General features: G+C 36.3%; 1 protein-coding gene across 1 annotated transcript in view; it reads right to left on the reverse strand.

Annotated features, from left to right (window-relative positions):
• Positions 1 to 9,634, reverse strand: part of Ubr1 (Ubr1 ubiquitin ligase) — a 63,206-nt gene extending 53,572 nt beyond the window's left edge. Inside the window, 3 exon segments of the mRNA XM_067132573.1 lie at positions 712 to 822; positions 3,064 to 3,201; positions 9,494 to 9,634. Coding sequence (XP_066988674.1) covers positions 712 to 822; positions 3,064 to 3,201; positions 9,494 to 9,499 — 255 coding nt within the window. The 5' untranslated portion in view covers positions 9,500 to 9,634.
• Positions 9,635 to 14,229: the final 4,595 nt, after the last annotated feature.

The following is a 14,229-nucleotide window of genomic DNA, read 5'->3' on the forward strand; positions in this document are numbered from 1 at the left end:
GGTCTTCTTTTGATATCTAACTACTATTTGGTCTACTTAATTTGTTGGTTTATCAGCACACTGCACTGTTTCAATAACATATGTGAAGGGCCTTCATATTTCCTTCCCTTTGTAAGGAATCTGACTTAACTTTGTAAAACTGGCAACAGAGAAGAGATTTAATGCATTATCTAACCATTAATGACTGCTAAATGCCACTTTGAGGAAGCCTAATGTAGCCTCATACAACTGGCAACAAAGCAGAGATTTAAAAGCTTTACAATATTTTTCTTAGGGGGAAAAAACAACAAAAACTTCGAAAATGAACAGCTTGATATTTAACATACTCAGAAATTTTACTAAAAGACTTTAAATTTGGTGTAATGTAAGACCTGCAATTGCTGTGATATGCCACACAAGCACTTAACTTCAAATGACTGGAGCTATGAATATTTCCAGTAGAATCAACATGACACAAACTTTGTCATATCCATCAACTATTTCAATCTATTCAACGACAGCTTTATGAAGCTGTAATATATGAAACACAGTCCTTCAAACACAGAGGCGTAACTCTTGCTTTTTACTTTTCATTAATTCCCTTTTTAAGTTCTAATTTCTTGTCTATACACAAACCCACTGCTCTAACTGCTTTAACTCATTTACATAGAGCAATATGACAGAAGTCTGGGCAAATTACTTTACTATAACACTCATTCCACAGAACCTTACCTGGTACACTTGGGAAGGATCTCCCCCACACATAAATCTTTCCAAGGCATCAAATAGGAGTTTCTGTGCCAATTCTTCATCGTAGCTGATGCGCAGACAGTTGCAATTTTGCTGCAAATATAAAAAAATATGTAAAATTACTGCCATATATATAAACTGTGAGTCAACAACACTACTAAAAACTTGTAAAACATTATGAAAATGAATGGCTGTTTCATTTCTTAAGAAAGTAAAAGCATTGAAACATTAAGTGTCTTACTTTCAATAAGAACAGTGTTACAACTGTGTTCACAAGTAAATTACACATGGCATTTAACTCAATCTTTCTAGAGCCATTATTTAGCCTATACACAATAAAGTATATTTTGTAACAATTCATAATAAACGGGAAGATTGGTCTATTGTAATTCAACATTTCAAACGGAGCACTGTACATTATATGCAGTGTAACTACATCAAGAAACCTTGCACACCATCCATTCAAGGGATACTTGGATAATTTTTTAACAATACTGAAGAAAATGACTTCCCGAAGCACTATACCTCAATAAATCAACAGTAACTAAGCAAACAAGTAGACATATACTGTCTACAAATAAAGACAGACCAGATGGATATCGAACTAATTAAATTAAGAATATAATGTATAATAAACTATTGCAATACTGTGTATTCTTGGACAATAAAAAGAAGAGCACTTTCTTCATATCCAGAACAAAAACTATTGAGTAATAATAGTAGGGTGACAGCAAATATACAACCCAGATGCAATTTGCAATCCTCTGTTCTGCATTCTCTTATCAATTGCAGTCTCACTATTCCCAGATTTCTCTGTGGAACCTATCTACCCATTATTCACGGATAATTTGCCCATTTGCAGTATTTTTCACTGAGAAATATTCACTAATTAGGGTTTACTGTATATAACAACACCCTGTAATAAACTTGGAAAAACCTTGCCAATGTACTGACAATTTCCTTGTTTTCATAACCAATTGAAATGACATTGGCAAAATGTTGGAAAGACCCTGACAATGTATTGATAATTCCCTTATTTTCACAACCAACAGAAATGACATGGGCAAAATGTATGAACACCCGTGCTGTTCCATAACTTGCAATTTGGTGAAAACCCCTTCATGGTATTGTTACTGAAATGAGTTGTCGATGGCACCATAGCACCTAAAGGAATATAATTTCTAATGTTCCCTACAGCAGAGTTCAAAGCCGTTACTTTTCGTATTATATATATAATGTTGTCTGGCCTTGAAAATACACTGGCTGTTTATGCTGACGAAGCTAACCTGCACTGAATCGAAGTATACACCTGTGATTGTTGAATCTTTTAATGGTGATTTTAGTGCAAGGTGCAAATTATAGAGGAAGTTACACCCTAACAAAATGCAAATTATAATTGTCAGCCACCCTAGGACACTAAATTACCCAACCTTGATCTTTTGACTGACAGTATTTACTTAGCAAAATGTATCTCAATTTAAAATTTCAGACATGCTTATTCTTTTTTTCAAATTCCATTTTATTAAACATATAAGGGGATTTTTCTCGTTTAAATAAAAAAAAAACAAAAATGTATTCAATTTCTTAATTCCTCTATCTTATCTTTGTAAGATTTTGTCTAACCTCTTCTCCTATCATTTGTAAAAATATCATTTTTCCTTGAAATGTTCTACAATGATGCGCAATGTATCAATTACAAATAACTGTATTTTATGGAGTTTGAGGATCATGCTTATACAAGCATGAAATGAAATACTTTTAAAAGTATCAAACAAAATCATGAAAAATTAATTTAATATCCCTATCTCAATCATTACCATCATCATCTTGTAAACGATGTATTTCATGTCCTAGCTCTAAGTTAGGTTCCACAGAACCCATTAATTTTCAGTTACCAGGCAGGGATAAGGATGAAAGATCATAGATAACAGAGAGTTCATAGTGCATGCTACAGAATTAGTCATAGAGTGTGCAACCAAACATTTTTGTGACTCCTCATGATTACAAAATGCACTTGGCATTTGCAAAGTCATCAGGCTTTTTATTCAGTTACCACATCAAGAATCCTCAAACTCTTCCACAAATGTACTTTGGCAGGGTGTTGAGATTTCTAAAAAAAAAAAAATAAAAATAAAAAGAGCAGAAATTTATACATGGGCTACTCTTCCTTGGGAGTAGTTTTGCCATTGGTTTTACTGTTTATTTCATCGACAGAATTCCAAACTCTCAGTCTTTCCACATACATAATGTACACTAAAAACACATGACAAAGTTATGAAAATTACCATGACTTTCACTCACAAAAAGTAATGTTTCCACGACTTTTCCACATACCTGAGGTGAATAGATTTCAGGAACTTTTACCCGCCAGTATTCACGAATGTTGAGCGACGAAAATCGTCCTTCCCTGTGAATTTCATGCCACTGATCAACCAACTCGCATACCTTTGGATCCATCATGTCATGATCAAACTGGAAAAAAAAAAAAAAAATAATAATTTACACTACTACATACAGATGATTAGCATACTTTCAGTAGTTAACATGAAAAATAAATTGAGGGAAACAAGAAAAATCTAGAGGAACAAAATCACTTTTTACAATACTGTACTAGCATATTAGAGCATGCTTCCAACAATAATCTATTTAAAGAAACACCATTACAGCATAGTCTTCTTCCATTAGGCAGCTAAATTCCAACTGAAAACAGAGTTCCTCCCAAGTACATGTATCACCTCATGTGTCTAACATGTTATCTTTCATTTAGATAAAGGTGTGATAGCATGTTACAAAATACAGCACTGTGCAACACACAAAAATTCCATCAGAAACCTTTCCTTGAAGAGAATATGAAAATTAACCTGGAAATCACAATCGAATGCTGTAATCTGAATATTATTTTGGATCAGCATGAAACTGATTCTTCAAAGCTTTGCAGCATAAAGCATTAACTCACAATTTTTATGAAAACTGTAAACCTTTTTGACAGTACTGAACTTTACATGAAAAATATACCAGTGCACTACTAACATACAAATGTGCAAAAAACTATACTGTATTAGGTAAGTACTGTACATACTGTACAGTATCTACAGTCTACGTATGCTAAACACACTGGCCTGCTATATTTTCTACTTGATAAAGGCAGTTTACTGTAGGCCATGACAGCCATATGCCATTTCCAAAAGTATTGGTCAAATGCCTAAATCCTGACAATACAGACCAAAATATCACACCGTCACACAAGCACCTGTAAAACTACAACAAACACAAACACAAAATTTGGGGTATATACTTCATATCATTTATATTATGTCAAGAACAAGATGCACATCAAAGAACACCCTGGGTGCTGTCAGCTTCATTACTACAGTAACTGTCCTTCATACTAGTACGGTTCCACCGGACCACATCAGACTTTATCCTGGGACCAACGTCATACGAATCATTGCGGTTGTTTTATACAAGTGCAATGGCTTTTTGAGTGATCAAAATGATGAAACTGCATTAACAACGCATCTGAGATCCCAAAGTTATCCTCCATCAGCAGCAATCATTAAGAGTTAAAGTCGTCTATGAATTTTAATTTACTTTCCGGTAACAAAACAACTACTCGACTAAATGTGAAGGCGTCCCAGTACCTGGCCTGGCATGGAACATTATCATAAATCTTAAGAATAAGCACATGACTTCCACGAAAGTGTAAATACAAACACACGCAAAAACGTAAAAGGAGCTAACTACATCCCATGAAAAACACTGCTTTGAAAAAAGCTTCTAACTATAAACTAGAATTAAAAACGAAACAACGAACCAAATGCATGACACTCAAGTCGGTATACGGTAACTATGTAAAAGCAAAGAGACAGCTACTGAACTCCTGTTAAATATGCAAAACAGGGGCATTAAGACTCTTTTCACCATGTCTCAGAACTTAGCATGTTCCAGCCTCTCTGCTATTACTACCAGCACCACACATGACCAAATAATACGGTATGAATCAAAATCTGAAGAAAAGACTTATGTAGCCCATACCCTTTCTTTACAACATGTGAGTTTGTAATGCAATCATTTTTCAGCTTTCTCTTGAATACAAACAGCTTGGATAGTGATCAATACATACTATACTGCATATCATTTTTTTTAAGGTATCTACTATGTGAGTTTGTGATGCAGTAATTTTTCAGCTTTCTCTCGAATACCCATTTCTTGGATTATGTTCAACACATGTACTCTATTTTCTTAATTTTTTTAAAGTGTCTCCAACAATGGATTACTAACACATATATACTTTATTTTCTTTATTTTTTAAAGGTGCCTCTTAAAATGGATTGCTAAGTCTCTAAGGCATACTGCATTTTTTGGTTGCCTCTTATAGCTGAACATGATTCGTTACGCAATTATACGTTTACAGGAAATGGTCAGTGATTAACGTTTACAGGAAATGGTCAGTGAATACACAATAAAACGTATGGCACAACAAAATGCTTGTAAACACAAGAAAGTAATGTAAGTAATTAAATAAGAAATCCTTGAAAGGATAACAAAAAAGATTTACAGTACTTGACTGAAAGGTAAGTACTGTACTGCTATTAAAAATGTGATACTGTACTGTAGTTAAATTGAGACCAGTTATCTAAGTATATATAAAACCTAGTCTTGGGTTACCCGAACTTTTGAGTACTAAAATTTCCCTTAAACAAACAACCTAGTCTTTGGGACCTAAGAATATCAAGAAGTGAGGAGTGTATTCACTCTCAATTTCAAACATGTCATAAACTCATATTTTGTTTGTACTATGCCTTGTGTGAAGAATATAATTTCATGTTTTATTTTGATTGACTTGAAATACAATTTAGCCAAGTAATTTAAAAGTTTGTTGGACCTAGTAATATGTTCTCTAGTTTTGGTAGGCCTAGGATGGGATTTAGCCATTTATGTTTGCAAAACTTAATAGTGCGTTTCATTCTGGTAGGCTCTGGATGGGATATAGGCCTATCCCACCAATTCAAAATTTAGAAAACCTGTCCAAGGGATAGTCAGATATATCATTCTTCATACATAATAAAAAAAAAAAAAAATGCATTCGCCAACACGCTAACGACAGCAAATACTTGTCTTCGAAAACTGCGACATTAGTTGATGATTCCTACATGGCTAGATTGTTAACTTGGCTAACATGGCTAAGGTTTTAGGCCGTCGTTGAAATGCCTTTTCCCCTTACGTATCAAATGTTTAGTCATGACATTAACAAACTTGGATGCCATATTCTTGAGTTTGACATAGGAAAACTATAAATCACCATCATAATATATAATACAACATGCCAAATTTTCAAAGAAATTTGTAGTTTTCCTTGGTATAAGAACAAAATCCTTTTTGGTGGGAGTATTCCTAACACAAGCTGGATTCAGTTGTTGAAATTTCATCTTGTAGTAAAGTGATTATTTGAAGTCTTCCGAACAATGAGCAATCTGAGAACATGACAGCATGCGCTTCACTGGTGAGATCAGCGACCGTAGCTGATAGGCAAAGCCACTGTAAATTCTTTCTTGAGATCACTGTGCTCATAACACTCAATGATTTCTCATAAGTGCTATTCCAATTCGGCCTGAGGAGTTCTAAAAGACACTCCCAAGCACGAATTGGATCCTTTCCCAAAAGAGGCTGACACACCAGTCAGGCCTGGTGACTGCTCTGAAGACCATGTAGACACAAAACAACCAGACGTGATGGCACTACTAATCGAACTGAGAGTCAAGGTTGGCTAGTGAATAAAACAAGCACTATCCAAACCATTGTCAACACTCTTGCAAAACTAGCTATGATCAGCCAAAGCCAAACAGGCAGATGTCACAGGAGTGTGCTCGCACATGCTATCACAAACGCAAATGTTGGGAGTTCCTGATGAACCAGAACTATATACAGCAGTGAAGTGCTGAGTAAGGGATGGAATTTCACATAAAATTTAGGACAAATACCAAGAGCTGAGAACTATGAGGTCCCAGCTGAAAGGGAAATTGAAAGCAAAAAGGTTTTACAGGTGTAACAGGAGGAAAACCTCAGAGTTTCACTACGAAACAATTGTTAGGAGAGGGTGAAAGTAAGATGGGAGAGCATATGAATTGGAGCTGGTGTAAAAGGAATGAAAAGGGTTGCAGCTAGAGGCCGAAGGGATGCAGCAAAGAACCTCAAGTACTGCCTACAGTGCACTGCGTGAGGTGCACTGATGGCACTAACCCCCCACAAGGAAGTGTTGAATATGAGCCCTGATCACATGCTCACCATCTGGAGATGTGCGCACTCTGAGTGAGGAGACTGTGCTGAATCATTATATGGAACTCAGCTGAAATATGACCTATAAAAAACTTTGAGGCGGTCCTCGAGTCGTGGAAGGATCAGGAAGACTGGGTTCCAGCCATGCTTAGAAAACACTAAGTCAACACATCTCACCAGCAGAGAGGGAAAGTGCTTACTCAAAATTCTAACGGGACTCCAATACTAACCACTCGAGTTAATGTTGCTGATATTTCTCCTGTTTTTTGTGGAAAATTTCAAGTGAATTATACATTAATTTCCCTCCAACATGTAATTATCAACAAGTCAAATGTTCAAAATTTTCATATTTTTCCCTAATGCAAAAAAATGAAAATACATATTTACCAATAAAAGTATGAGAACTCACAATTGTTGTTGTTCTGTAGGTTTCTGGGTAGCTTCCAGTACAGATAACGTATGTAATGCCTTTATTTTCTCAGTAATTCTACAGAAGAGCTCCTCACGGAGATATCGTTTATCAACAAAACTTTACTAAACAATGGGAAATGGAGGTCCAGTATATAATGCAGTACAGGTGAGATAACTTGAGATATTTGCAGAAATAATTTGAGAAACTTACTGAAATACTGCAAAATTTACCAAAATAATTTGAGGAATTTACTGAAATTGTTTAAGAAATTAAGATAATCTGAGAAATTTACCACATTTTGCTATGTTTTGGCATTCACTCCTGAAGGTTTGGTAATACCCATGGTGTCCTTTTCTATGATGCAAAAGCAATGTAAATATCTAACAAAAATTTCATACGTTTCCCAGACAGCCTAAAGTTACCAGATTTGGTAGCCTACTAACATTTTTGGACCGCACCAAGTTTTCACTCTTTAGAGAAATTACGACTTTGGTTTTGGACTGGGTGTCAATAGTATTCGGTAACAAGGAAATAAATTCTTAAACAGTTCTGAAATATCGGCTAAATACAGTTGGAAATAAAAGCTTGTGTGATTTCATTTACATTTTTACCATGAAATGATAAAATCTTCACAGGTGTTAAAAGACATTTAAATAAAATAATTTGGTTAAATTGGAGACCACTACCACAGCCTGGTTCCTGCCAGTTGGCAACTGCAATATTTAGCGCCTTTTGATTGTGTCTTTGTTTATGTTCATGCCTTTTGCTTGAGTTTATGATATTTACAGTATTTTGTTTATATTTTTACATTCATCCCCATGGGGCTGGTACTAAACATGGCAGCCATTTTGCACATAAAACGATAGTTACCAAACCACTGGGGTGCGATAGTAGCCTTGAGTTTTACCAAAAATTGTTTAAGCTGTTTGTTATTGTTATGGTGGGTTATGCTGTTTAGGTTAAGTGCCCTTCTAACACCTGCATGCTTAGCCTGATAATTTGTTTGGCGATTGTTACAGATTAGCCTATACACATGAATCACACATCATCCCAACTGTACCTTGTGATTTGGCACATGGATTTCTTAACATTCTTCCTGGCGCAACCTTAACCTAACCAAAAGCAATAATTTTTATACAGGCCTAGGCCTATATGGGGAATTAAAAAAAAAAAAAAAAAATTTGCACCAAAATAAAAGCTAACGGTTACAAATGCATCAAGTGCACGATAAAGAAATAGGCCAGAATATGGGTTAGGCTACACTACAGTCTAAATCTGGCTAGAAATCACGCAGGCTATCCCGTACGGGCCTAAGCCTACAGGCTAGTAAAAACAAAAAAAAGGCTACTTCCCATTAAAAAGGATTAGCCTTGCCCACGTCACAGTAGAATGACTTGCTAACTCACCAAGGGCTTTTCCTGAACGGATAAAAGGCCTTCATTGGCCTTTGTCAGGTCTAGCAAGCGCGTAGAAACACAACCTTGCATCCAAGGCCACACAGACTTACCAGTAGGTGAAGGAATGAACAAGGCCAAGCCTTTAAGCACGTATCGACTCGTTCTAAATTAGAACCAAGTAAAAAAAAAGGTCGTATTAGTTGCCTTCGGCCTTTTAAAGGCCTTTTCAGGGGCAACATCTATAACAACGAACTTTGGTCCAAGGCCACAGACTTACCAGTAGGGGAAGGAACGAACAAGGCTGGGCCTTTTTGCGCATAACGAGTGTTTCTAAATTAGAACCAAGTCAAAAAAGGTTGCGTTAGTTACCTCGACCTTTTAAAAAGGCCCTTTTGGGGATACTTCTGTAACGACGAACTTCGCTTTTAAAAGGCTTTGGTTAGGTAACTTGGGGCAGACGAAACGGGGGATTTCAAAAGGCATTCCACACAAACCACCCTAGACAAATGGGAAAACTGGACAGGCCTCCGACAGAGCGAAAGAGAGCGAAAGCGAGAGAGAGAGAAAGTACAGAAGAGTGATAGTAAAAGTTGCAGCACGGACACAGAAAATCCACACAACAGGTCCCCCACCAAAGACCACCAAGAAGGTGACATATTCGCACATTCCCTCTACTTACAGCCATAAATCGGCGGACAGGCCACTCACTACTCCTCCAGGTATCCTTCAGACTTACAGCACTTACGAGAGCGTGTCACTGCCAAGGGAGCGAGTATTACGCAGGGGGGAAACTTAACACACACTTTCCAGCACGAAAACAATGAGATAATAAGTCACTTTCTCTGAGGGAACAGATGATTCGACTACTGCGGAGGCGCACCGCATCCACACGAACGATGACACATCATTCGTTTGACGGACGGTTTTGGCGTTATATCTCCTTCTCTTCGATAAATACAACGCCGTTAAGCGACCACAGACGAATTTTTGAAACGATCACGCCTACAGAACCGTTTACAAGTCGTTTTATAAGACTTATTCCTCGGGCAGACGAATGAAATTGCGTTTACACGCCCATGGCTGCTCCGACAACCAATGAGAACTCGTGGCTCAGGCAATCCTCGTCGCTGATTGGCTACAGCTGATTTTCAGTTATTGTTGACAATACATTCCGGGAGTTACAATAAAATGGAACAACAAAGGCATACTAAAGTTATTTAGCCGTCTTACGACGGAAAATAATACAATTACTTAAAACAATGCATAGTTTATAAGCCAAAATATCCCGTAATTAATCAAAGTATTTAAAACTTTAATATAAAAACATTAGATTTCACGTTGAAGGGTGTTTTGTGAATGGCAATTACGCAAGTCATAGTAAATAAACAGACGTAATTAAGTGGCAAATCTAATAAGTTGGTGATGATGTGCATATTAAACAGAACATGTGCTTCCTGTGAGTATTTATGTCTCATTCCCCTGGCTATTAATCGTAAGATTACAACATAATCCTTGTAAAGAACAAAATACGTATTATATCAACTCATGCGTGTAATATGTGCAGAGGAAATTTCCATTAGAGAGATTTTCTTAGAAATGGGAGTTGGGCAAAGGACGTAAACGAACGCAACGAGATATTCCGAAAACGAGTTCGTACGTTCTGAAAAGTGGCGCATCAGCCAAGTTTTAAGCTGTGACAGTGAAAACAGAGAACGTGGGCCGTGTGTGCGGAATTTCCAATAAGGACACTTAACTTCCCTTCTTAGTCCCACGCAGTGTGATTGTTACTGTGTATTTAGCTGTTTAATTTACTTTGATTATCAATGGCATTGTTCTGACTTACTCTCTCTTTTAGGTATCGATTTTCTTACTGTATACATACATATATACTGTATATATATATATATATATATATATATATATATATATATATATATATATATACATATATATATATATATATATATAGAGAGAGAGAGAGAGAGAGAGAGAGAGAGAGAGCCTGCGTGCTGGGTTGTTATATTTTGAACTTGAAACCTAAAACTTGGAGCTAAAAGCGTCATAATGAGCAAGCAGTCTTCCACGGAAAGAGGACAACGTGAGACAATATACTGAAAAAAAAACTTGTGTAATAATTTCAGTTGATAAATACGTCCAAAAAATTGCATGCATTGATATTCAAAGTTTCTAGGTTAGAAGTTAAGCAAGTCACATGTACATTTTCATGTTTTCCGTATTTTATATGTTAGTATAGCTTTGGGACTCCTACAATAATAAACATAACACAATACATAAGAGTAAACGCATAAATGTACCTCTAAATGCTAATATACCACACACACACACACACATATATATATATATATTATATATATATATATATATATATATATATATATATATATATATATATATATAAGGTCTCAAATAGTGGGCAGCTCTTGAAATCTTAGCTTAATGATAAATAATATGCCAAGATGAGTTTTATACCTCTGAAAGTTTCTGTAATATTATTTATCATTAAGCTATATATATATATATATATATATATATATATATATATATATATATATATAGAGAGAGAGAGAGAGAGAGAGAGAGAGAGAGAGAGAGAGAGAGAGAGAGAGAGAGAGAGAGCTGGACGGATGAATGACAGACAGTCAGACAGACAAGACGATGCAAGGAAACACACAAAACCTCGGAAAAGACGCAAAAATTCCCACACACATCCGTGAGAAAGAGAGAGAGAGAGAGAGAGAGAGAGAGAGAGAGAGAGAGAGAGAGAGAGAGAGAGAGAGAGAGAGAGAGAGAGACGCAAAGCAAGTGATATAAATACCCTGGCCGCGTTAGCACGCGACAAAGAAAGAAACAAAACCAAGAGACGCAGATTCTAAGAGGAAACGCGCTGATTCAACTTTGTTGGTGGTTTAGGTTCCAACGCCATGCAATGTCAGCAGAGCGACTATATAGTAACAGACAGTTATGGGAGTGATTAGTAAACGGAAGGGAAAGCCTGCAATGGGTGCAATGCAGGGGAAAAGTGGGCTGACCGTGTTTCGATATTTCACTATAGGCTAATTCCCCCACCCCCCTTCCTATTTCTCTCTCGAATATAATATATATACATACATACATACATGCATATATATATGAGAGAGAGAGAGAGAGAGAGAGAGAGAGAGAGAGAGAGAGAGAGAGAGAGAGAGCCAACCAAATGTTTAATAGTCTAAGTCGCCTCGATGTAGGACCCTTTGTCAATTCTCCCGTGATAAATGTAGGCGTTAAGTGCGCGTGCGCGAGGGGTGACGCATATAACAAATGACGTCATCGCCTTAATAGCAACGATGCTTACTAGTATACCAAGTATAAACACTTGTCCTCCATGAGTAGAGAAAGAAAAGGAAAGAATACAGGTGTTTTTTCGTCCATGGAATACAGGTGTTTTTCGTCCGTAAAATACAGGCGTTTTTTCATCCATTGAACACATGTGTTTCTTGCCAATAAAATACAGGTGTTTTTCCAAAGAAAACAGGCGTTTTTTCGTCCACTGAATACAGTTTTTTCTATCCAAAGAACGCAGATGTTATTTTGTCAATATAATACAGGTGTTTTTTCGTCCATGGGATACAGTTTTTTTGCCATAGAATACAAGTATTTTTTTGTCCTTAGAATACATTTTTTTCTATAGAATACATTCTTTCCACAAAATATAGATTTTTTTCATAAGACAGGTATTTTTTTCCATAAATACAGGTGTTCTTCATCCATAGAAAACAGGTGTTTTTGTCCATAAAATACAGTTTTTTAAAAAAAGAATACAGGTGTTTTCATCCATAGAATACAAGTGCCTTCGTCCAGAGAATAAAGGTTTCTTCGTCCACAGAATAAGGGTTTTTTTTCGTACATAGAATAAAGGTTTTTTCGTCCACAGAATAAAGGTTTTTTCGTCCACAGAATAAAGGTATTTTTCGTCCATGTAATAAAGGTATTTTCGTCCATGGAATAAAGTTTTTTTTCGTCCATGGAATAAAGGTATGTTTCGTCCATGGAATAAAGGTATTTTTCGTCCATGAAATAAAGGTATTTTTCGTCCATGGAATAAAGGCATTTTTTCGTCCACAGAATAAAGGTTTTTCCGTCCACAGAATAAAGGTTTTTTCGTCCATGTAATAAAGGTTTTTTTCGTCCATAGAATTAAGATTTTTACGTCCGTAGAATACAGGTGTGTCTGACCCGCGCTAAAACAAATAAAGGATTAATTGACTTCGAGAAGTCACAGAGGCCAAAGGAGGTGGGCCAGTCATTACAGAAAGAGAAAGTTGCGAAGGATCTTAGCCTAAACAGGGTAGAACAAAACCAGTCGCCTCGCTGAGAGCGAGAGAAGGGTGAATATTCGTTTCGAAATAAGGGAGGCGAAAAAGGAGATGAATTGGAACAGAAGAGCCAAAGAGCGGGACAGACCCATCTGCTATAAGGGAAGCTGGTGCCTCACCTCATTCCTTCTGAATAATTTGAAAGTCTTATTGAAAAGTCTTTTCATTAATTTGAAGATTGCGAGGTAAATTATGATTATTCTCTCTCTCTCTCTCTCTCTCTCTCAGCAAACAACATTTTATATATATATATATATATATATATATATATATATATATATATATATATATATATATATATACATGCATACATACATACACATTATATATATATATGTATATATATATATATATATATATATATATATATATATATATATATATATATATATATGCATTTGTATCATTCACACTAAAACGCTCTCTCTCTCTCTCTCTCTCTCTCTCTCCGGCAGGGGGAATAATTGATCCTATGATTTCCCTTGCACTTTCACAAATTCCTACAGATTTCATTTCTATAACTCTGCTTCCGGAATAAGACTGTGAGATTATCAGACAGTGACAAATATTGTTGGTGGCGTAATCCTCCGTTTATCTTTTTGTTTTTTCTTCTTTTTTTCTTCATTTTTACGTAATGGGAAGGAAAGGGTTTCTCATACACACACACACACACCATATGTTGAGCCAGGCCCCACCTGCCACCCAGCACAGCCGTGACAATTATGACCCATTCACTCTCGAGTACTTTCATTTGAGAGAGAGAGAGAGAGAGAGAGAGAGAGAGAGAGAGAGAGAGAGAGAGAGAGAGAGAGAACCAGATTCTGCAGTAATTTACTTTCGGTCTCTTTGACTGTTCTTAAGATTGCTGTGCCTAATTCTTCGAAAAATTTCATGAGAGAGAGAGAGAGAGAGAGAGAGAGAGAGAGAGAGAGAGAGAGAATCGTTTCTGCAATAATTTACTTTGTCTCTTGACTGTTCTTGCATTGCTGTGCCTTATTCTTCGAAAAAATTTCATGAGAGAGAGAGAGAGAGAGAGAGAGAG

Source organism: Macrobrachium rosenbergii, chromosome 31 (genome assembly GCF_040412425.1).
Source record: "Macrobrachium rosenbergii isolate ZJJX-2024 chromosome 31, ASM4041242v1, whole genome shotgun sequence".
Classification (NCBI taxonomy): Eukaryota; Metazoa; Arthropoda; class Malacostraca; order Decapoda; family Palaemonidae; genus Macrobrachium; species Macrobrachium rosenbergii.